This window comes from Manacus vitellinus, unplaced genomic scaffold (genome assembly GCF_001715985.3).
Source record: "Manacus vitellinus isolate BGI_N305 unplaced genomic scaffold, ASM171598v3 scaffold_53_pilon, whole genome shotgun sequence".
In the NCBI taxonomy this organism is placed as follows: Eukaryota; Metazoa; Chordata; class Aves; order Passeriformes; family Pipridae; genus Manacus; species Manacus vitellinus.
In genome coordinates this window covers 3,846,339-3,864,478 of record NW_021940637.1, presented here as the reverse complement: position 1 = coordinate 3,864,478, position 18,140 = coordinate 3,846,339, and the positions used below count along the sequence as shown (strand labels likewise).

The window sequence follows — 18,140 nt, the reverse complement described above, 5'->3', positions numbered from 1 at the left end:
AGTCCATCATGTAAGGCCTTTGGTGCTTTCACTTGCGAGCAGGGGCTCAGTGTGAGTTCAACAGCATTTGTGTTTTACACAGATGTGGTTTACTGTGAAATACAGCCTCGCTGGGAAGGCAGATGACAGAAGCCTCAACCTCTGACAATGACCATCACTTTTCCTCCACCCTCCCAATATTCTTTACACTCCTGCCTTTCTCCCTGGGAAACTTGAGTCCTTTTCTGGCACAGCATCCAGGGAGAGGTAACATTTAAAAGGTTTTAGCACAGCAAGTAGGATGCTGCATTAAGCAGAGGGAGGCTGTTGGATTTAAATCCCTCAAGCAGTGCTTGTCCACTGCACTGCCCGTGTGGCTGTGCTCAAATGCAAAAAGAAGGCACCACTTCCTGCTCTTCCAGCCCCTGCCCACAGTGACTGCAGCACCACCACCCCTCGTGGGGCTCCCAACACTGACTGAGCTCTCCTTTCTGGAGCCCAGCTTGGCTCAGGGGGGAGTTCTGCTGAAAGCTACTTCATCCTACAAAAAAACGAGATGGTTGGCAGGGATGAGAATCTGGGCAGGGATATAATGCTGAGGATTTGAGATGCCTATATAAAAAAGTGAGAATCTCATCTGGATGCCTGTTGTTTCCAGAAATTGAGAGGGGGAGGCAGGAGATGGAACAAGAACTTGCCACAACAATCTATTGTGAAAAGTTGGGGGCTGTCAGCTGCATTAGAGTAATCTTGCCACTGTGTCCTCCCAATTAAAGGCACTTCTAAAGCTACTACAATACCATATCTACAGTAAAATGTTTTAAGGTTAACAGTGCATTGTCCTGACCTGGATTTCTACAGTCTGAAGTCAAGCTCATGACAAAGAGCACAAATCTGACTAATTGTTCATGAACACATTTTGTGGAGAGAAAGAAAAAGGAACAACCCCTTTAATGGATACACACTGCATTAGCAGATGTGTAGGGTGATAAGTCACAGAACATTAGTGTGTTGTATCTATGCATGAAAGTATTCTTCCTGAAGAGGCTGTCTGACAAAAGAGTATGTTCCCAGATTTCAGCTGTCATTTCATGTCCACTGTACTGCTTTGGCTTTCCAAGCTGTTTTATCAAAGGGTCATGTAAGTCACTGTCTGGGAAAAAAGGATATTTCAAGCAGAACCCACATTAATGACCACACCAAGCCTCTCAATTAGCTAATGAAGCGCTCCGTTGCATGTAATGAGCCAAACCCCAAAGGACAGTGGGAGTTAGGGACCAGAAGCCCCAGCAGACGAGAACTCCTGAAGACAAAATTGTGCGATTTGAAGCATGACTTGCCTTGCTTTTAAATATTTGTGCAAAACTTATGTAAGGTTTGTATATAAAAATTATTACAGCTTTCAATGCTGCATTTAGCAGTGTTAACTTAGAAAAGACAAAATGATATGCTGTATTCTCCCCAAACCTTTAAATCACACCACCTCAGTCTTCATTTGCCAGCGTCTCAGTGGACAGCCAGATTTTGGCACCACTTAAAAATTTGCTTAACGGTGTTCCCAAAATGCTCCGTCTGCAGAGGTTCCCTACAGGAGAAAAGGGGAATGAGGAGGAGAGAAAGTCTGGGGCACCCGAGGTGTCATTGAAACCACTGGCTCTGAAGTACATCCTGCTTTGATCCAGTTCTGTGCAGTGGCCTTGCAAGGAAGGGTTGCTTTTGTAGTGCCGAAGGTTCCGGTTCAACATGTCCACTTCATCTGCCAGCACAGACACCCTGTGGAAGGCAGTGACGGAGCCACCGTGGCTGATCTGGGCCTCGGGAACCCAGCGGAAGTAGCACAGTTTCCACAGTTTGATTTGTGTTGCAGAGAGGTGGGGCAGGATCAGGCCATGCAGGTCCACAGGCTTTGCAAACCAGTCCCTGAAGAACTGCTCCCTGCTGTGGCTCGGGCTCTCTGCTGGCTGGAAAAGGTCTGGCTTCAGTTTTAGTATCAGAGAGTTTCTCCTTGGAAGGAACTCCTGCTCCCCAATGATCCCGTTCTTTAATGCTGGGGGAGCACCTCGCAATGTGGAGCTGTAGTTTTTCTGCAGAAAAGAAATACTGGTAATTTTCCAGTTTTACATTCATTTGAATAGCAGATTTCCCCGAGCTGCCAGAGTGCATCATCCAGAGAAACGCTGCAACCTTTAAACACTTCTGAGCTTGTGAGTCACTACTGCAGGGCTCACAGGGAAAACTGTGGCCACTTGGGCCCTTCGAAAGAAATACATATGTTTTGTAGCAACTTATAATCAGTATTTACTGAACATACTGACAACCCTGGGGGAGGAAAGTGGCATGCCATCCCTTTTCCATAGGTGAGATTATGCAAATGTTGGCAGTGAGCTCAGTCACATCAGAAGATGTCCCAGAACACAAGGCTCGACAATTTACATCTTTGCTTCTACAGAAAACCATTTCTTTTGGCTGGGAAGCCAAGGAAATTGAGGCTCCTCCTGTTAAACCACGGGTGTAACACAGGCTGTACCTGCAGCTCTTCCAGCAGGAGCCCCTGTGGGTGGGCACAGGCCCAGCCCTGCCCTGCCCTGCCCAGAGAGCTCAGTTACCTTGGAGCGTTTGAAGGATTTCATGGCCCCGTTGTGCACACACGGCGCGCTCTTCCCCACGTACAGCGGGTTGTGGAACAGCAGGCGGTCCCGGCTGGAGAACTGAAGAGACCAGTCCCAAACACAAGGGAATCTGAGGCCTTTCTCACCACCCAGCTGAATGTTTTTGCTTATAGCGAATTCCTGCAAGAAGTTAACATTCAGGGATGTCATTTAGAGGCAGCACAACAGAGCAGCGAGACAGCTGGAGAAAACAGCTGTGCCCTGTTCTCATTTGGGCAGTTACTTTTCAATGATATTGTTTGCTTACTCTTAATCCCCAAACTGTGATTTTGAGAATATACCAACAGTCTCTCAATGCTCTAATTCTTTGTAAGGTGGCTACCTAAAATTTTAAAGGGAAAATATTTAACAAAATAAATATGTTTCACTTTTATCAGCCATCAAATGTTTTCTACACAAGGTTCTGTTCAGTTTTCAAAAACAAATTAAGTGTTCAGTCTTCTAAGTGCTTTCCTAGTGCATTGCTATCTGAACTTTATGCAGTATTTCCAACTTTTTCAACTATTTAAACAATTACGTCAAGAGATTTCAAAGTTTGCCTGAAGCGTGAAATTCTATTTATTGCCTGTCATTCTGCTTTATCAGTTCCAGATATAGATTTGCTTCCTAGAGGAATACAAACAATAACGTACAATAGCAATGCTTTCCTAGGAAAAAACAAAACCAAAATTCAATAGACTTTCTTCTTGAACAGTTCCTGTCTCTGCAAAGATCACCTGAAAGGACATTTTGATCATCTTCATCTGGGGACCTGACTGTTTTGCCCAAACAGAGTGTGACATTTTGCAAAGCACACAGGAGCAACTGAGCTGGGGCGCTGTTGTTTCCAGAGGGGCACAGGGCAGGGGCAGAGCTCCCACTCACTCACAGTGCTCTCCTTCACGCGCTGGTGGGGGCAGTTGAAGAGGAAGGTGCCGAAGAGTGAGATGCGGGCGCTGTCGTGCAGCAGGGTCAGGTACACCTCGGAGAACTCGAAGGCTGCTGGGTACTGCTCCAGCAGCTGCCACACGCAGTCAAGAAACATCAGGAACAAAGGAGACTGGGAAAAGAAGCAGGGGATTATTAGATTTAACAAAGGCTTCTCCCAGATCATACTAATTTGTTTGCAGTTATTGCTCCATTAGGGTATTTAGCTGCATCTCTGGTACATTACTCAACAGGGTAAACTATTTGCAGTCTTGTATTTTTTATGGTTCTATGCAACTATAACACCCTGTATTCCTGTTTAGCCACTCGCTTTATCAGAACTACCTTTGCACAGCTTTCCCTTGTCTTCCTTCATACTTATGTAGCTGCAAAAATACTTCCTGCCACCTGGATGTCCCTCATCATTTCCAAATTAGTGCTTGTATGAGCCTTCCTTACCTCTTGGCTTTGTATTTGCAATTTATATACTTCCTTCTTGTTTAAAATGACCAGAAAGCTTATGATTCAGCCATGTTAACTTCTCACTACATTTTTGAGCTCTTTCCATAGCAGCCCATGAATGGCAAAAGCATAAACCATCATTTACGTATAGCTTTAGAAACATTTTCCTCTTCCCAGTTTCAATCTTCAGTATATCCCTTGCAAGGGTCAAATATCAGCTTTCTCACTATTTTCCTCTGGGCAATAGTTTCTTTATCCCTTCCCCCATTTTCTCCTCTCGGTGCTCAGTGTCCTCGGTCTGTCGGCTCCACACTCTGAGGATATTGCTTTTCTAAGATTCTTGGGCACTGTCCCTGAAAAAGGTTGCTAACCTAGGTCCTCTGTTCTTCCAACCGCAGTTACAAGTCTCTCCCTTGCAATGAAGAGGCCAAATAAGACTGGCTGGAAATGCTGGGAATGAAGCCCTGCACTACCCTCTGTAGATCCCCATGGAGCTGTGCCAGCTCTGAGCCTGCGGTGCCTCTGTGCCAGCCCAAAGCTTTGAGGGCACTGCACAGGGGTCAGACTTTGCATCCAGAACACCAGGGATGAGAGCAGAGATCACTGGTAAAACAAACAGCAAAACTACCCCCTGTAAACCCACTCCTCACCTCCTTTTATTTTAATTTTAAATGTGAGCTGTGCTGGTGTTTGTAACAGTGGGACCTTTTCATGTGGAACACTGAAGCAAAATAAAAATCCATTTCATTGCACCTGGTGTTTCATTGATTCTCACATGGCTACAGAGGATAAAGAAAAGGTATCTCTACCCTGGACGAAGACTTATTTTCTCTGACATTATTTTAATGAGATTGCAAAGTATTAAAACGTATTATTACTTTTAGATTTCTGTACAAATAAATGTCCAGGATGATATCTACCAGATACTGTTATCACATGCAAATACAACTCATTTTTACCTCTTTGTCAGATCTCTTTAAGTGGTTGCACCTATCTAAAAACTGATATCCTGCCATGACCCATTCCTTCTGTATTAAGCTTTGAAATCCAACAATTGTTCGAAAATAGGGATCCAGCATGACTTGGATGAGAGAAGCAGCAACACAGCTCAGGTCCCGTCCCTCTTCCTCTGTGAATAACATACAGAATGAATACAACACATAAGGTATATATGAACATGTACAGAATTGGATCTCTAAGAGCAAGAAGAGGCACCTAGGTCTAGTGTTTTTATTCTAATTTCTTTTAAAAGATCCTTTTTTTTGCTGTAATTGTTCTCCTAGTTAAAAAAAAACAAAACAAACAGAAGAAAAACACACCTCTTTTTTCTTAAACTGAGACTCATAGTACAGAAAGGGTTCCTGCAGTACTCAGCACAACAGTGCATTCATCAAGAACAAAATATCCCTTTGATGCTAAGGACTATACTACAGTTCAGACACATAACAAAATTATTTTCCTTTCTAGTTCCCCAAATGACTAATATATTTAGAAGTGATGGGGTTTATGTTTAAAGATTACAGTTGATTTTATCTAAATCTGTTTATCTCCATTATCACAGTAATGCTCAGAATTACAGGATGCTCTGCGTTGCATTACCTTGCAGAACTACAGAGACGTGCTTGCACTCCATCATATAGACAAGCTCTGCAGAATGCCTAAGAAATGATCTAGACAGGAAAGGAAAGTGATTTAACAGTTAATATAACAGGTTCACATTCGACAAGAAAAAATATTTGGGATATCTATATATCTCTCTATATAACTCATATATTAAAACAGAGAATCTTCCAAATGATGGATTGCTTATTTACACTGCTGAAAGCTTTCCACGGCTCATTAAAACCATCTCATTAGTGGTACAAACCTAATGTACTCTAACCAGCGAGTATTCTCCAGTGAGGACAGCCACTTCTCCTCGGTTTCTTCAAAAGGCTCTGCAATAGGGAAAGTAATGACATTGCAGAACAACTTCAAATAACTATCCCTGTTAGCCAGATCTATTCGAATTCACTGCATTTCAAGAAAATAACCACCGTGAGAGAAGGCCAGTCCAGCCTACCATTGACACAGAGCTGTTTGAGTTTGATGTGTGCAGCCTGGACCTCCTGGATGTTGGGGAGACACTTGTCCAGGTCAGATTTGTAAACATCACTTCTCAGGGGATGGCTCCGAGTTATTGCATTACAAATCCTATGTCAGGAAAAGAATCAGCAGGTTTGTTATTGCAGAGGAAAGAAACAGTCTTTCAAGAAATGTGCCACAGTCTTTAACTGCAAACTAGAACCACATAAAACATGCACCTTATTCTCAAAAAAAAAAGTTTCCTAGTTTATATGCAGGAGATATATTGCTCCTGCCATAAACCTAACGACTCAGAGATTTTTGGTATGTGCTAGTCACAAAACGAAGAAATGGAAATGCTGGAACATGAAAACAATGCATTTGGGAAATGAAAATCTGAGGCTGACTGACAGTTAAATAGTGCTATTCAATTTTTAATTTTCCATCATTTGTAATAAGACTTATCTATGCTAAATAAACAGAACATATATAAAGCTTGTGAAGTCAGGAAATCTGACAAGGTTTCAAATAAAACTCAGAGCTCCAGTTCACACAATGCAGGTGTTTGCACTACTACAGAAAGTCACTCTACAAATTAAACCAAAGAACAAAAAATAACAAGTTAGCAAAGTACTTATGCAAGGCTCTAAATGCCTTCAATCTTTCATCAAGGACAGCGAATGACAAATGTTTCACAGAAATACCAAGGGCATTGTGGCACTAAATCTACAGAACTGTATTTCCCACTGTTCCCACTGTCTTGCCGAAGCAGGTAAGAAAATCTCCACCAATGTAGGCTGTGTTACAGTAAATCTGATCCTTTATCAGTAAATTCTGCCACCTAATGATGAGCCGCCTAAAAAATAAACATGCCCTAAAATCTGAAAAGTTATTCAGTATTTGAAACTGAGGTGGACCTCGAACAGAAATTGTGTCAGAACTACATCCAGAGAACAGTCTCTCAGAAGTCCCCACACTACAACACTATGAAGCAAATATCCATCCCTGCTGTATGTTACAGTCACCAATTGTGTTACTCTGACCCTCTGATTAGGGAATAACTCAACTAATCACTTACCTTTGATCAATCCTTCGTTGCTGCAATACATCTTTAATGTTGGCCATTCTTACAAGGGCACTCCCGTTAGGGTGATTCCAGGACCATAACTGATATGGGGAAAGAAACACAAAAGAAACAACAAAATAATATAGGTTAGTGTTATTTTGTAGAAATATCTTATTAATGCTACACAGAACTCTGTTCATTGGTAAACACAACTTTAAGATTAATATTGTACAATGATCAAGAACAGCAACAGAATAAAGACAACACTTACTGGCATTCGCCTCCCAATGAAAGAGTAGGAGTATAGTTTAAGGTCTTGATCTGCTAAGGAAGATGGAACCACAAAATATTCTGGAAGGCTTGGGGAAAAAAATACAATAAAGAAAGGTCACTTTTCCCTGTGTTTTTTACCAGCTTCTCTCTTGCCGCAGCTCAGTCAAACTGCCCCACAGCAGCCCCTGCAGTGCTGTCCCATGTGATGGCACAGGCATGGCTCAGATAGAGCTGTTTGGAGACGTGTATGTGCCACAGGGAAGGACAAAAGCATGAAAGCCACAGATGCCAAAATCTGACATTTCCTTTAATGACAAGGCTTGCAGTATACTTCAGCTGGGGGGCCCTCCAGGGAGCAGCCCGTTTGTGAGGTGCAGAGCACGGGTGGGTGGGACGGAGGCTGTGGCAGAGGAGACAAGACAATTCCTGACAGGACAATTCCAAGGCAGTACAATTCCCTTCCCCCAGTGTCCCAGAGCAACTTACCAAGTAGAAATCATATACCCCTCGTTGACTGAACACACTCTCCACTCGGATGCACCGGTCCTTTTGATTTCTCTGTCCCAGTCAGAGTAGGTTTCAAACAAAGGTGTCTGCTGAGCACTGGCACTGCCGATGCCACCGCCACCACCTCCTGGGTCTATGCCATTCACCTTTGCTAGGAAGAGAAAAGTCATCAATGCACATTAAAAAAAAAAAAGGAAAGAAAAAAATTAACCCCCTCACCTTCCTAATTGCAAGAATGAGCCATTAGCATCAGGACTAATATTACCTATTTTTGCATTACAAGAAAGCAGTGATTTAATGATAGCTTAATGGTGATACATGAAGATGTAAATGCATTTTTTTCCCCCGCAATTTCAATAGAAAACATCAAATTGGTATGCTGTGCTGCTTGATAGAAAGCAAGACACATATTAACACTCAGGAACAAATGTTACGTCCAGTCACGCAATTTCTTTCTTCAATATGCCAAAGTTCACAACATTTTAAAAAAATAAAGCCTTTACAGGCTACCCTTTAATAGGTACCTTGTGAAGAAAGAAAAATAAAACTTATACAATTTCAACAACTTTAAATGACTGCTGTATTAACAGCAAATAAAATAGATGGAAGGCCAGGTTAAAATATGTTTTTATATATCTGTACTTATATCCACAAAAAAAGGTGGTCTACCATTTTGTGTCAAGGGACCAGGAGATTCTATAGTTTGTTGCTAATACAGAAGGATCTCTTTTGCTGGTCATTCTTTAGGTGCCAAGGAGACACTCAGCAATGTCAAAGGAAACTGCTTTTTTGTTTCTTGACACTTGGAAGTAAATTTTTAGAGGAAAGTGGAATAAACTGAGACAACTCTCTCAGCTCCCCTGTGAAAGCTCTGATCTTTGGCTGTTCTAGTCTGTAAGGATGCAAGAGCCTGCCCAGCCACAGCAGGAACAGCGTCAGGGCTCTGCTGACATCACACTGACTCTGCAGTGTCTACTTTCTGTATCTATCCATTTCATTCTTGCACTGGTACTCTGACTACTTATGTTCTTCTGAAGAAAACTGGACTAAAATCAGAAAGAAGTAGTTCTTCAAAGACAGAAGCAGAGAAATACGATAATTAACAAAAACTGTCAGAATTCTACTGTTCAATAGCAAGATATGTAACTATCAAATATAGTCTGGGAAAAAAACGATGTACACCAGAGCAATGCAGGCTTTTTATGTTCCTCAGGAAGCACAAAGACAGTATCTCACCTCTTACTTTACTGGGAGTAGGAGGGATAGAGAGTCATAAAACAGTGCTGGAATTGCAAGAGTAAAGCCAGAGATCTCTGCTACAAACCCTAGAGTTCACAATAACAACAATCCCCCAACCCAAAAGTATTTCAAACTCTTCTCCAGCAGCTGCAGGATAGCAGAACAACTATCCTTTGCCATTCTGGTCTGCTGCTCCAGAGGAACATTTTACCCACCTTATGTAATTCTTCCACTAGGTATTTTTCCACACAGCAAATGGTATTTTAAGGACAGAGTAAAGGAACTTTCACAGACTAACATTGTATTGCAATTTTATCTGCAAATTGGCTTCCTCTCTAGTCCTTTATAACACTAAAGTACATGGACCTTAATAACTGCCGGAGTTGTAGGAGGTAAGAAATTCTCTGTGTACTTATGTGTGCAGCATGATCACATGCACAGCTGTTCTCGTGCATGCACAGGGCAGTCACGGAGGCACCTGCACGAAGAACATGCTTTTCTGTGCAAATCTGAAGGCCTGCTCTCATAATTCCACAACATTCATACTTGGTAAAAGGTAGGTCAGTGGTTTCTAGTGCCAGCTGCTGAGTGAATCTCTCAGTACCACAGAACTCCAGCAATGGCACCTTCTCTGAGTGAGGCTTGTGAGGCAGAGCTGAGGCTTTCAGCGGTGTATTGGCTGGGGAACACTCCAGTGACTGCACAGCATTGCACTAGAAATCAAGTTCCAAAGGATCTGGTTCAGGCTTACCTAACTGACAAGGTTCAGGTGGAGACTGGCCTTGAGCAGAGAGGGTGTGCTCCAGCTCAGCAGGGGTGGTGGAGGTTTTGAGTGGTAAGAACTGCCTAGTAAGCCTCTAGGAAAGAAGGTATGGAGTCCCAAGTTGCACAAATCCTCCTGCAATACCACCAGAAGAGAAACTTATTCCCAAAAAAGGGCAGGTGAACAAGCCTGCCTGATGGGAGATTAACTGGCTACCTACAGCACCGATGCAGACAAACAATAGGAGGATGGAAGCGTGGATTGACAAATAGGAGTAGTCATGCTGACATAGGTACTTTGGCTTTGTTTCTGACAGGAAAGACATTTCTTTTGATTTTGGTCGTTAACGTCTATCACAATGAATGACTTACAACCATTATAAGTAAGAAGCTGGGTGCAGAACAAGCCGACTTTGTTACCCCTGGAGAAAGCCTCAAATGCTTTTTGCCACTGGTTCCAGACAGAAGTCTTACTAAAAATACATATTACGAAGTAGGAAAAAACCACAATCAAAGTACTTTCATACTTACCTAGACTATGATACATTTCCCCAACATACTCAAATGCAAAGAGAAGCTGAAGATCTGTTGGCTGAGAATAATGAGCTATTGCAAGGCACACCTAGGAGAGAAACATTTCTTACTGTTATTTATAGACAAAAAAATATTGCCCTTAAGTATGCAGAGCTGTTGAAAAGCTAGAAATCAGTCTTCTGATATTTTATTTCCATATTTTATCTGAGTGAATATATAGTTGCACATACTGATATTTGCCACACTGCAATCATATCATGACCATCTGTCAAGAGTGACCAACTGGTAAGGGTGGACTAAGTCTTTGCAAGAAGGGTCAGACTGCAACAGGCAGCCCTAAACATGACCCTCTGTATCCAGAAAGACAAGTAAGGACTTGGAGCTCGTGTGTTGTGCCTGCCCACCTGAACAGAGAAGTAAGGAGGAGAACAGAAAAAGCAGAGTACAACACACAGGCAGTGAGCACAGCACAGCCAAATCTCATTTGAAACTGGTATTTCAACTACATTTTTAAAAATAGAGTACTTATCAGTATAGCCTAAGAACCTAAGAATGGCCATGCTGAGTCCATTCCCAAGGTAAACTTAGCACTTTGCTCCTGACAGCAGCCAGCAATCCATGCTTAAGGAAGGGGGTGAAACACAGAAAACACTGAATGGAATTTTACCAGCATAATTTTCAGCAGTTCAGCCACTTTCTGAACTAAAATTTGGTATCAGTATTTAACAGCATTTGATAGATATTTCTTGTACAAAGTTGTTGGTTGTACCAGGAGGTTTTTGATGTGACATCCCTTTACAGGAGTCCCATTGGTTCTTCCCCTAAGACTCCTGAGATTAAACTTGAGTGCAGCACATGGTTTAGGATTAGATACTAGACTTAAAATACAGTCAAACTTCTCTAGTCTCTCCCTCTTTAAATGTGGATAGTCACTAACAGATACAGAAGATTTGACTAAAAATGTAATATCTAGAAGAATCCCACTCAGGAATTTAAAAAATCAAGTAGAAACTGGCACTGTTATACTGCAAATTGCAGGACTTCAATGGGGTCTTGAGCTTTGCCCTCTTCCCTCAATATTTGCTTCTCCATTTTACTAAAATGTACCTGCCTTATCTCTAAAGAAAATACTTAAGGAAAAGAAGGCCATAAACCACAGGACTCTGTTCTACATGGTCAGATACAGATATTGCATGTGACAAAAGTTTTTAATCAGGGACATAGTGCAAGTCCACATTATTACCACCTAAAATTTTTCCTATTTTCTTCCTTCCCTTCAACTTCCCATGACTTTCCACATTTGGGAACACAATGACACATTTATTCATGGTGTAGCAGTTTAGGTTACTATTTTTGAAAAACATTCTGTGCATCCAAGAAATTGTTTTCTGTTAATGAAGGAAAGTTTTCCTGTTGTGATTGCCATAAAAGAAAGATTTGCACAACAGAACTGAAGGAATAAAGCATTGAGGGACAGGAAAAAAGCCTGAGAGCTCAGTTCTGCTAAGTTCTACATGGAGAAAGTTACCACACTTCTACTGGCTTGTATGCAATATATATGGTATTATGGAACCTCTGCTGTATTTCTATATACTTTGGCTTTTGATGGGGACATTCCTCATTATTTAAAAAACTAGTAATGACAATAGACTAATTTCAGCTGAAAACGTTTTTTCACCAACACTTCCCAACAAAAAAATTCCTATCAAGTCTTAGAACAACAGCTTCTTTAACTGATCTCCCCACACTTTCAGCTCTACAAGGAAACTGCAAAAGAAAATAGAGGGCAGAACATTCCGAGGGTGACAACCCCTCAGAATACCCAAACAGTACAAGTGTCCCTGGGAAACAGTCTAGCAGGACTTATCAAATGAACATTTACAAGCTCATTGCCAGGATTTGGTAAAATTTTTCATGACTATCATGAAATAACTGGAAGGCATGCACATTTTATTAAATCTTGTGATTTCAGCGTACAAGCCAAAGCTGAAGAAGCCAGCTATTCAACAATATCTGGCCACTTCTAACAGATTTCTTATGGCTACCATTAAAAATGAAACACAATGGAAATCTCTGTATATACACATTTTTACTTCCATTTTTCTTTGTAGTTTTTCACTGCTAACTGATTCTAGCAGAGCTATTCCTCATCTTCTTTTATGGAGTGAAAGTTGAAAGCTTTTTACTATACTGATCCACTCTCAAGGCTTCAGGATAAACTGCAAGACATGAAAAAAATTCCATTGTGCTGCCAAATAACACAACAGAAATACAGTAAAACCTATTTTTGAAAGCAGCAGCTGAAATCTCTGTCATTTACTTGCTACATTGGAAAAAGATGGGGGGGGTTTCCTGTGTTAGGAGGGATAAAATGGCAGGAGAGGGGATAGTAACCATTCAGATCTGGTTCCCCCAAAAAATATGACACCATAGCTGTGCTTTTAAACAAAGCAGCTGAAAAATCCCTCCAAGGGTTCTATAGAATAGAAAAAACACACCAGGTATTGCATGGGTGAAACAGTTTGACATCTATTTCTTTTATTTAAAAGAGTGATATATTTATTCTGCTGCTATCTTCATTTTTACATTTTAGAAAAATTCTGCTCATATATATACACTAAACAAGACATACTCATTTTCAGTTTATTCCTCACTAAATCCCTATAGTAGTTTTATAGTCCTAAAGATCCCAAAGACAAGCACATTCCTCAGATCTCAGCAGATTATCCCCGTAAGTAGAAAGCTCTTAAATTGGAAGCCAAACATGTTTTACAGGAAGCCTTCTCATATCAAACTGAAAAATGTTTGGTATTCTTGCCAATTCACAATTGTGTAAAGCTCTAGATACTCAGGCTCAGACAAATAACAAGAGAATGGGCTGCTTGTTGGAAAGTTCATGTATTAAAAGCAGTAAACACAATGGCTGCAGTTGTTTCATAGTACAAAGGCCACTTCCCTGTGTCATGTCCCCTGTTCAACCCTTATCTGAGAAAAATAGATGATAACTTGCAGGGCACACCCTCCACTTCATCAGGATTTTTACCAAGGACAAGAGCTCCAAGGTACTTCCAATGCTCTTGCAGAAGAGTTTTGAACAGTCCTATTCCAGATGTGCTAAGGTAGCATAGCCCGGCTTCCTTAAGCCAGGCCACCTGTCTCACCAACTGCCTGGAAGGATGCTGCTTTCCCTTGCTACTGCAGTTCCTATTCCAAGCAGACACTTGCAGCAGAAAGTCATGCAAGCAGGGCCAGATCAAGCCCCACAAACAGAATTTGTTAATCTTCCTAAGCTGGAAGTCTTCTTGGGAAAATAAGTATTCAGGCAATAAGTCTTCCAGTCCTAACCCTCACACATGTTCTCATAGCTGCAAAGCTATGAATTGTCTAACTGAGAACTGCTTTTTTCCACTTCTATAAGAATTCCAATACCAGCTGTACATAATACATAATTTGGTTTGGGCATGAGAGGAAACATTACAAAGCTTTCAAAAGCTCAAGTAAATTTTTTACATATCAGGATCCTTGTTTGTACAAGAATGTGTTTGAATTCTAAGTACAGGTTTCCCAAGCATTAAGAGAATTATTAAAATACCTCTCTATTTTTTAAAATACCTTTTACCTTTGTCCAGAGCAGCTGTGGATGCCCCAATCCTGGAAGTGTCCAAGGCGAGGTTGGACGGGGCTTTGAGCAACCTGGGCTAGTGGAAGGTGTCCCTGCCCGTGGCAAGGGTTGGAACTAGATGAGCTTTAAGGTCCCTTCCAACCAAAATCATTTTGTCATTCTGTAAGTTTACTTCTGAAATAAGTTTTCTTCACACTCTCCAACCCACTCCAAGACAGTATCTTCCCATGCATTCCCTGTGTCTTGAGACATTACCAATTTTGTGATCTGTATAAACAATTAGAGTAAGGTAATAGAGTTGGGGAACACAATAGAAAGGGTCAGGACCATTTGTCCAAAACTCTTAAGAGTTTCATATTATTGTTCATAACAATTAGGAAAAAAATGTTCCCCTTCATCCCAAGTGTTATGACATAGGAGAAGGCTAGTTTTGATTGCACAGGAAACAAGATTTGAGATAAATAACTTTCCTTCTGCTTTGACTGAGCATGTGATTCTGAAACTGCTCTCATTCTCATTCAAAAAACTTCCTGAAGGAAAAAAACTGAGGGAGTTCCACAAGAGAAAGGGACTGAGAAAATGGAGATACATTTATGGAGATACAGGGTGTGTGCCATTCTGGTGCACTGCCAAGATCCATATGGACGGTGAGGCAACACTCTATCCATCATCTTACAATCATAACATCTAAAGCCTCACCTTTTCATATTTATTTTCTCAGTCTAATGTCAAGTACTGCAGTGGCTAGAAAATGGCAGGACTTCTCAGTTTGACTGTTTGTTGTCATTTTTGGAACAAAATAATTCCTTTCCTTTAAGGAATGTGAAAATGCTTCTTTTTTTGCACTGCCTAACTTAAGACTTCCCCAACTTGCTTGCCCTTGCTTCCCCATCCTCCACTTCCTCCCACACCCATCTGGCTTTCCTTCTTTTGGAGACTCTATAGCTTTATTTTAGAGACAAAACAGAATTAAACTGCTAAACAGTGATGACTGAAAATTTCCATTCCCTCTCTTTTTCCTTAACTCTTGTCTCCCAAACATTCACTAATAAAAATGAGGAAGAAAATATTTACCTGACTGATTAATGCTGAGATCCTCACAGAGAGACTTGGAATAATCTCTATTCTAGTAAGGCAGCTTAATTAATTATTCTCCCTTATGCTCTGTTCAGCAAATAGAGGCACTTCCTTAGGAACAGATTACACTTTCTTTGCCAACACCAATTTATGTCACTGAATGCTGTTGAGTATTTCCAGTACATGCACAGAACTGTGCAAATTACTTAACTGTATAAAGTTAGTATCTGTCCTCTTTGTAATTATTCCATATATTTAAAGCTCATTTTAAATAGTAATTACCATGCGTATTGTTTTTATATAACTATTGCACTAAAGGGAACATTTCCTATCACCTGGCAACAAGTTAGAGACACTTATACTCCTATAACTTGAAGTGTATGTTTTAGTAGCTAGATAGTTCATTTTGACCTACCACTGCTTTATTTACAGGATGCTACTCCTCTGTATAACAAGGATGACATTTCATTACAGCCCAATCTAACCCTGGCAACTCTGAAGAGAAAGGTGGACTAGCTCATGGTGTCCCCAGGCCCCTCCCATGCATTCTCCTCTGCAACATTCTCCCACTCAGAGGACAATGCACACTCAGCCCACGAGCGGGATTTCCCTCACATCAGAACTCAGTTATACTTCAAGTCTTGGTCTTTCCTACAAAAGTTATGCACACACAGTTATTTCCAAGCAGACAGCTACCAGTGTTTTCAGGCACAAAGAGCTGGATGTACATATGGATTAAAGAGGCCCTTCAGAACTTTAAGGAGGCCTGGTTGCTGTCCTTTGTTTTTAAACATCAGGACAACTTTGCTAATAGGTACTACCTGAAGGGCAGAAACAGAAAGCAGATAAAATCTTTCTAGAGTGTGGTGCCAGCATGCCACCTAAATGTCAGAAAGAGCAAGACATCTCCAGTCAATATGCTGTGTAAGTCCCTTCTAGATGTGCTTGCCAGCCCCCCAAAATAATATAAGCAAAATCCTGATACAGGAAAACTGACCTAAGGACCTCATGGTTGACACATTTATATTTTAAAGCTAACAGAACACGTTATTAACAGAACCTTTTCCCCCTTCAGTTTAATTGTGCTTCTGTGATTCACCCACACAGAGTTGCAGTAATCTACTTGTTGCATTAAAACTGCAACAGTAGCCACACAGCTGATATTTGTACACGTTTTCTTGGACTCCTCTAGTGAGCATATTCTGATACTTGAAAACGGCAGGTGTAACACTTCTGGTCACCACCAGCACAGTGTTTATAACCACACCGACTCAGATCCTTCAGGATCTCCAGAACTAACTGTTCTTCCTAGGAACCACCTAAGACCACGTAATTGTAAATGCCTAAAGTAAGTGCTTTCCTAAAAAGGTTTCCCTGTTTGCTCTGGCTGAAGTAAATGCAGCCTGAAAAGCATTAATGAGATGCTGAGTTTATTCTCTCTTCCTCCCTTCTCTGGGCAAATCACCCTCCTCAGCTGGAACAGCCAACTAGACACAGTTGCAGCAGGCGAGGACTGCTCCAGGGAGGTTTCTGGGAAGCTGTCAAAGGGGAACTGGCTGCTGGAAGATTGCCAGACGTGAAAGGTTACAAACAGCCAAGGCAGCAGCAGGGAGGGAGCTGCACAAGTGGCAAGGCCAGAACAGTGTCTGCAGTACCCTGCCCCTGCTCTCAGGGAGGGCAGCAGGGGAAGCAGCGATGGGCCGGCTCTGCAGTTACTCGGCTGGAACTGCTAACACACTTATGCCTGGGCAGATGGTTCTTAGGACTTACAGGGCTAAACTCAAACTTCATCCTACTGAGAAGGGGGATTCTTAAGCTCTGAGAGCAAACTGGGTCATTCCTTACCATGGCTATGCCATGGAGGCCAGAGGAGCTGGAGCAGCCCTTGACAGCAGAGAGCCAGTGTGTGCAGGCTGGGCACCCCTGCCCAGCACAGCCAGTGTGTGCAGGCTGGGCACCCCTGCCCAGCACAGCCAGTGTGTGCAGGCTGGGCACCCCTGCCCAGCACAGCCAGTGTGTGCAGGCTGGGCACCCCTGCCAGCACAGCCAGGGCTTGGCCAGCACAGCCAGTGTGTGCAGGCTGGCCCCTGCCCAGCACAGCCAGTGTGTGCAGGCTGGGCACCCCTGCGCCAGCACAGCCAGTGTGTGCAGGCTGGGCACCCCTGCCCAGCACAGCTCACCCGGGGGCACAGCCCAACAACCTCGTACCACTCTGGGGACACTCCTGGCAACCACGGGAAACAGGGCAAGGAATGACATGTCTAGGAGAGTACAGACCAAGGTAACTCCTCCTGTCAAGAGGTATACCAGTCTTCTCTAAGAAAATGTTTTATGTAGATTAGGCAAACTGGTCTTTGCAAGAGCTTGTTGAAGAACTTGCTGTGTGCAACAATTAAGAAGGCAGTACACTCAACCTAGCGGTAAATTAGGCTTACAACTTTCAGAAATGTATCAAAGTTTCAAACATTTTCCATAAAAAGGACAAACATCTGTTGTACAGCTGCAATGCAATATTCGGATTCCAGTCTTTAAAAAGACTTATTTAATAAATTTGTAATTTTTTAAAGTACAACAGATACGAGAAGATATACAGTTTTATCTATTATGATAAGAAACAGTTAATACATCACATTAAATTTTTCCCTAATAATTTTGACTCTAGATATCTAGATATTCTGCTGTAATAGAATGTGACTAATTTGCAATTCTTACCCCCTAACTTGTCTATCAAAACATAATACAAAATGTTCTTCTCTGCATAACTGTTGCTACATGTAATGACTACAGGGCAGGACATAATAAGAAGCCTTTAATACCTTTTTTGCACTTTCGGGACCTGCCTCATCAAAACGAAATCTGACAATCCGGAAGTCTTTGCAATAAATTATTAATTCCGTTGGATTAAATTTAAGTTTTTGGTTGGGACCCAGGACCTTCTGCTTCCTCTTGGTGTCATTCACTGCAAATAAGAGACAAAGTT

General features: G+C 41.8%; 1 protein-coding gene across 2 annotated transcripts in view; it reads right to left on the bottom strand.

Moving 5' to 3' along the window:
- Positions 1-442: 442 nt before the first annotated feature.
- MTMR10 (myotubularin related protein 10) overlaps positions 443-18,140 on the bottom strand; it is a 33,800-nt gene continuing 16,102 nt past the window's right edge. Inside the window, exons 5-16 of one of the 2 annotated variants that reach the window (XM_018081473.2) lie at positions 17,977-18,119; positions 10,459-10,549; positions 7,906-8,077; positions 7,418-7,505; positions 7,159-7,247; positions 6,079-6,209; positions 5,884-5,953; positions 5,616-5,686; positions 4,976-5,145; positions 3,517-3,687; positions 2,586-2,768; positions 443-2,063 (exon numbers count right to left, since the gene is read on the bottom strand). In XM_018081473.2, the coding sequence (XP_017936962.1) occupies positions 1,464-2,063; positions 2,586-2,768; positions 3,517-3,687; positions 4,976-5,145; positions 5,616-5,686; positions 5,884-5,953; positions 6,079-6,209; positions 7,159-7,247; positions 7,418-7,505; positions 7,906-8,077; positions 10,459-10,549; positions 17,977-18,119 (1,979 nt within the window). In that variant the 3' untranslated portion in view covers positions 443-1,463. The remainder of the gene's footprint in view (positions 2,064-2,585; positions 2,769-3,516; positions 3,688-4,975; positions 5,146-5,615; positions 5,687-5,883; positions 5,954-6,078; positions 6,210-7,158; positions 7,248-7,417; positions 7,506-7,905; positions 8,078-10,458; positions 10,550-17,976; positions 18,120-18,140) is intronic. The other variant, XM_029963150.1, reaches the window with a different exon arrangement.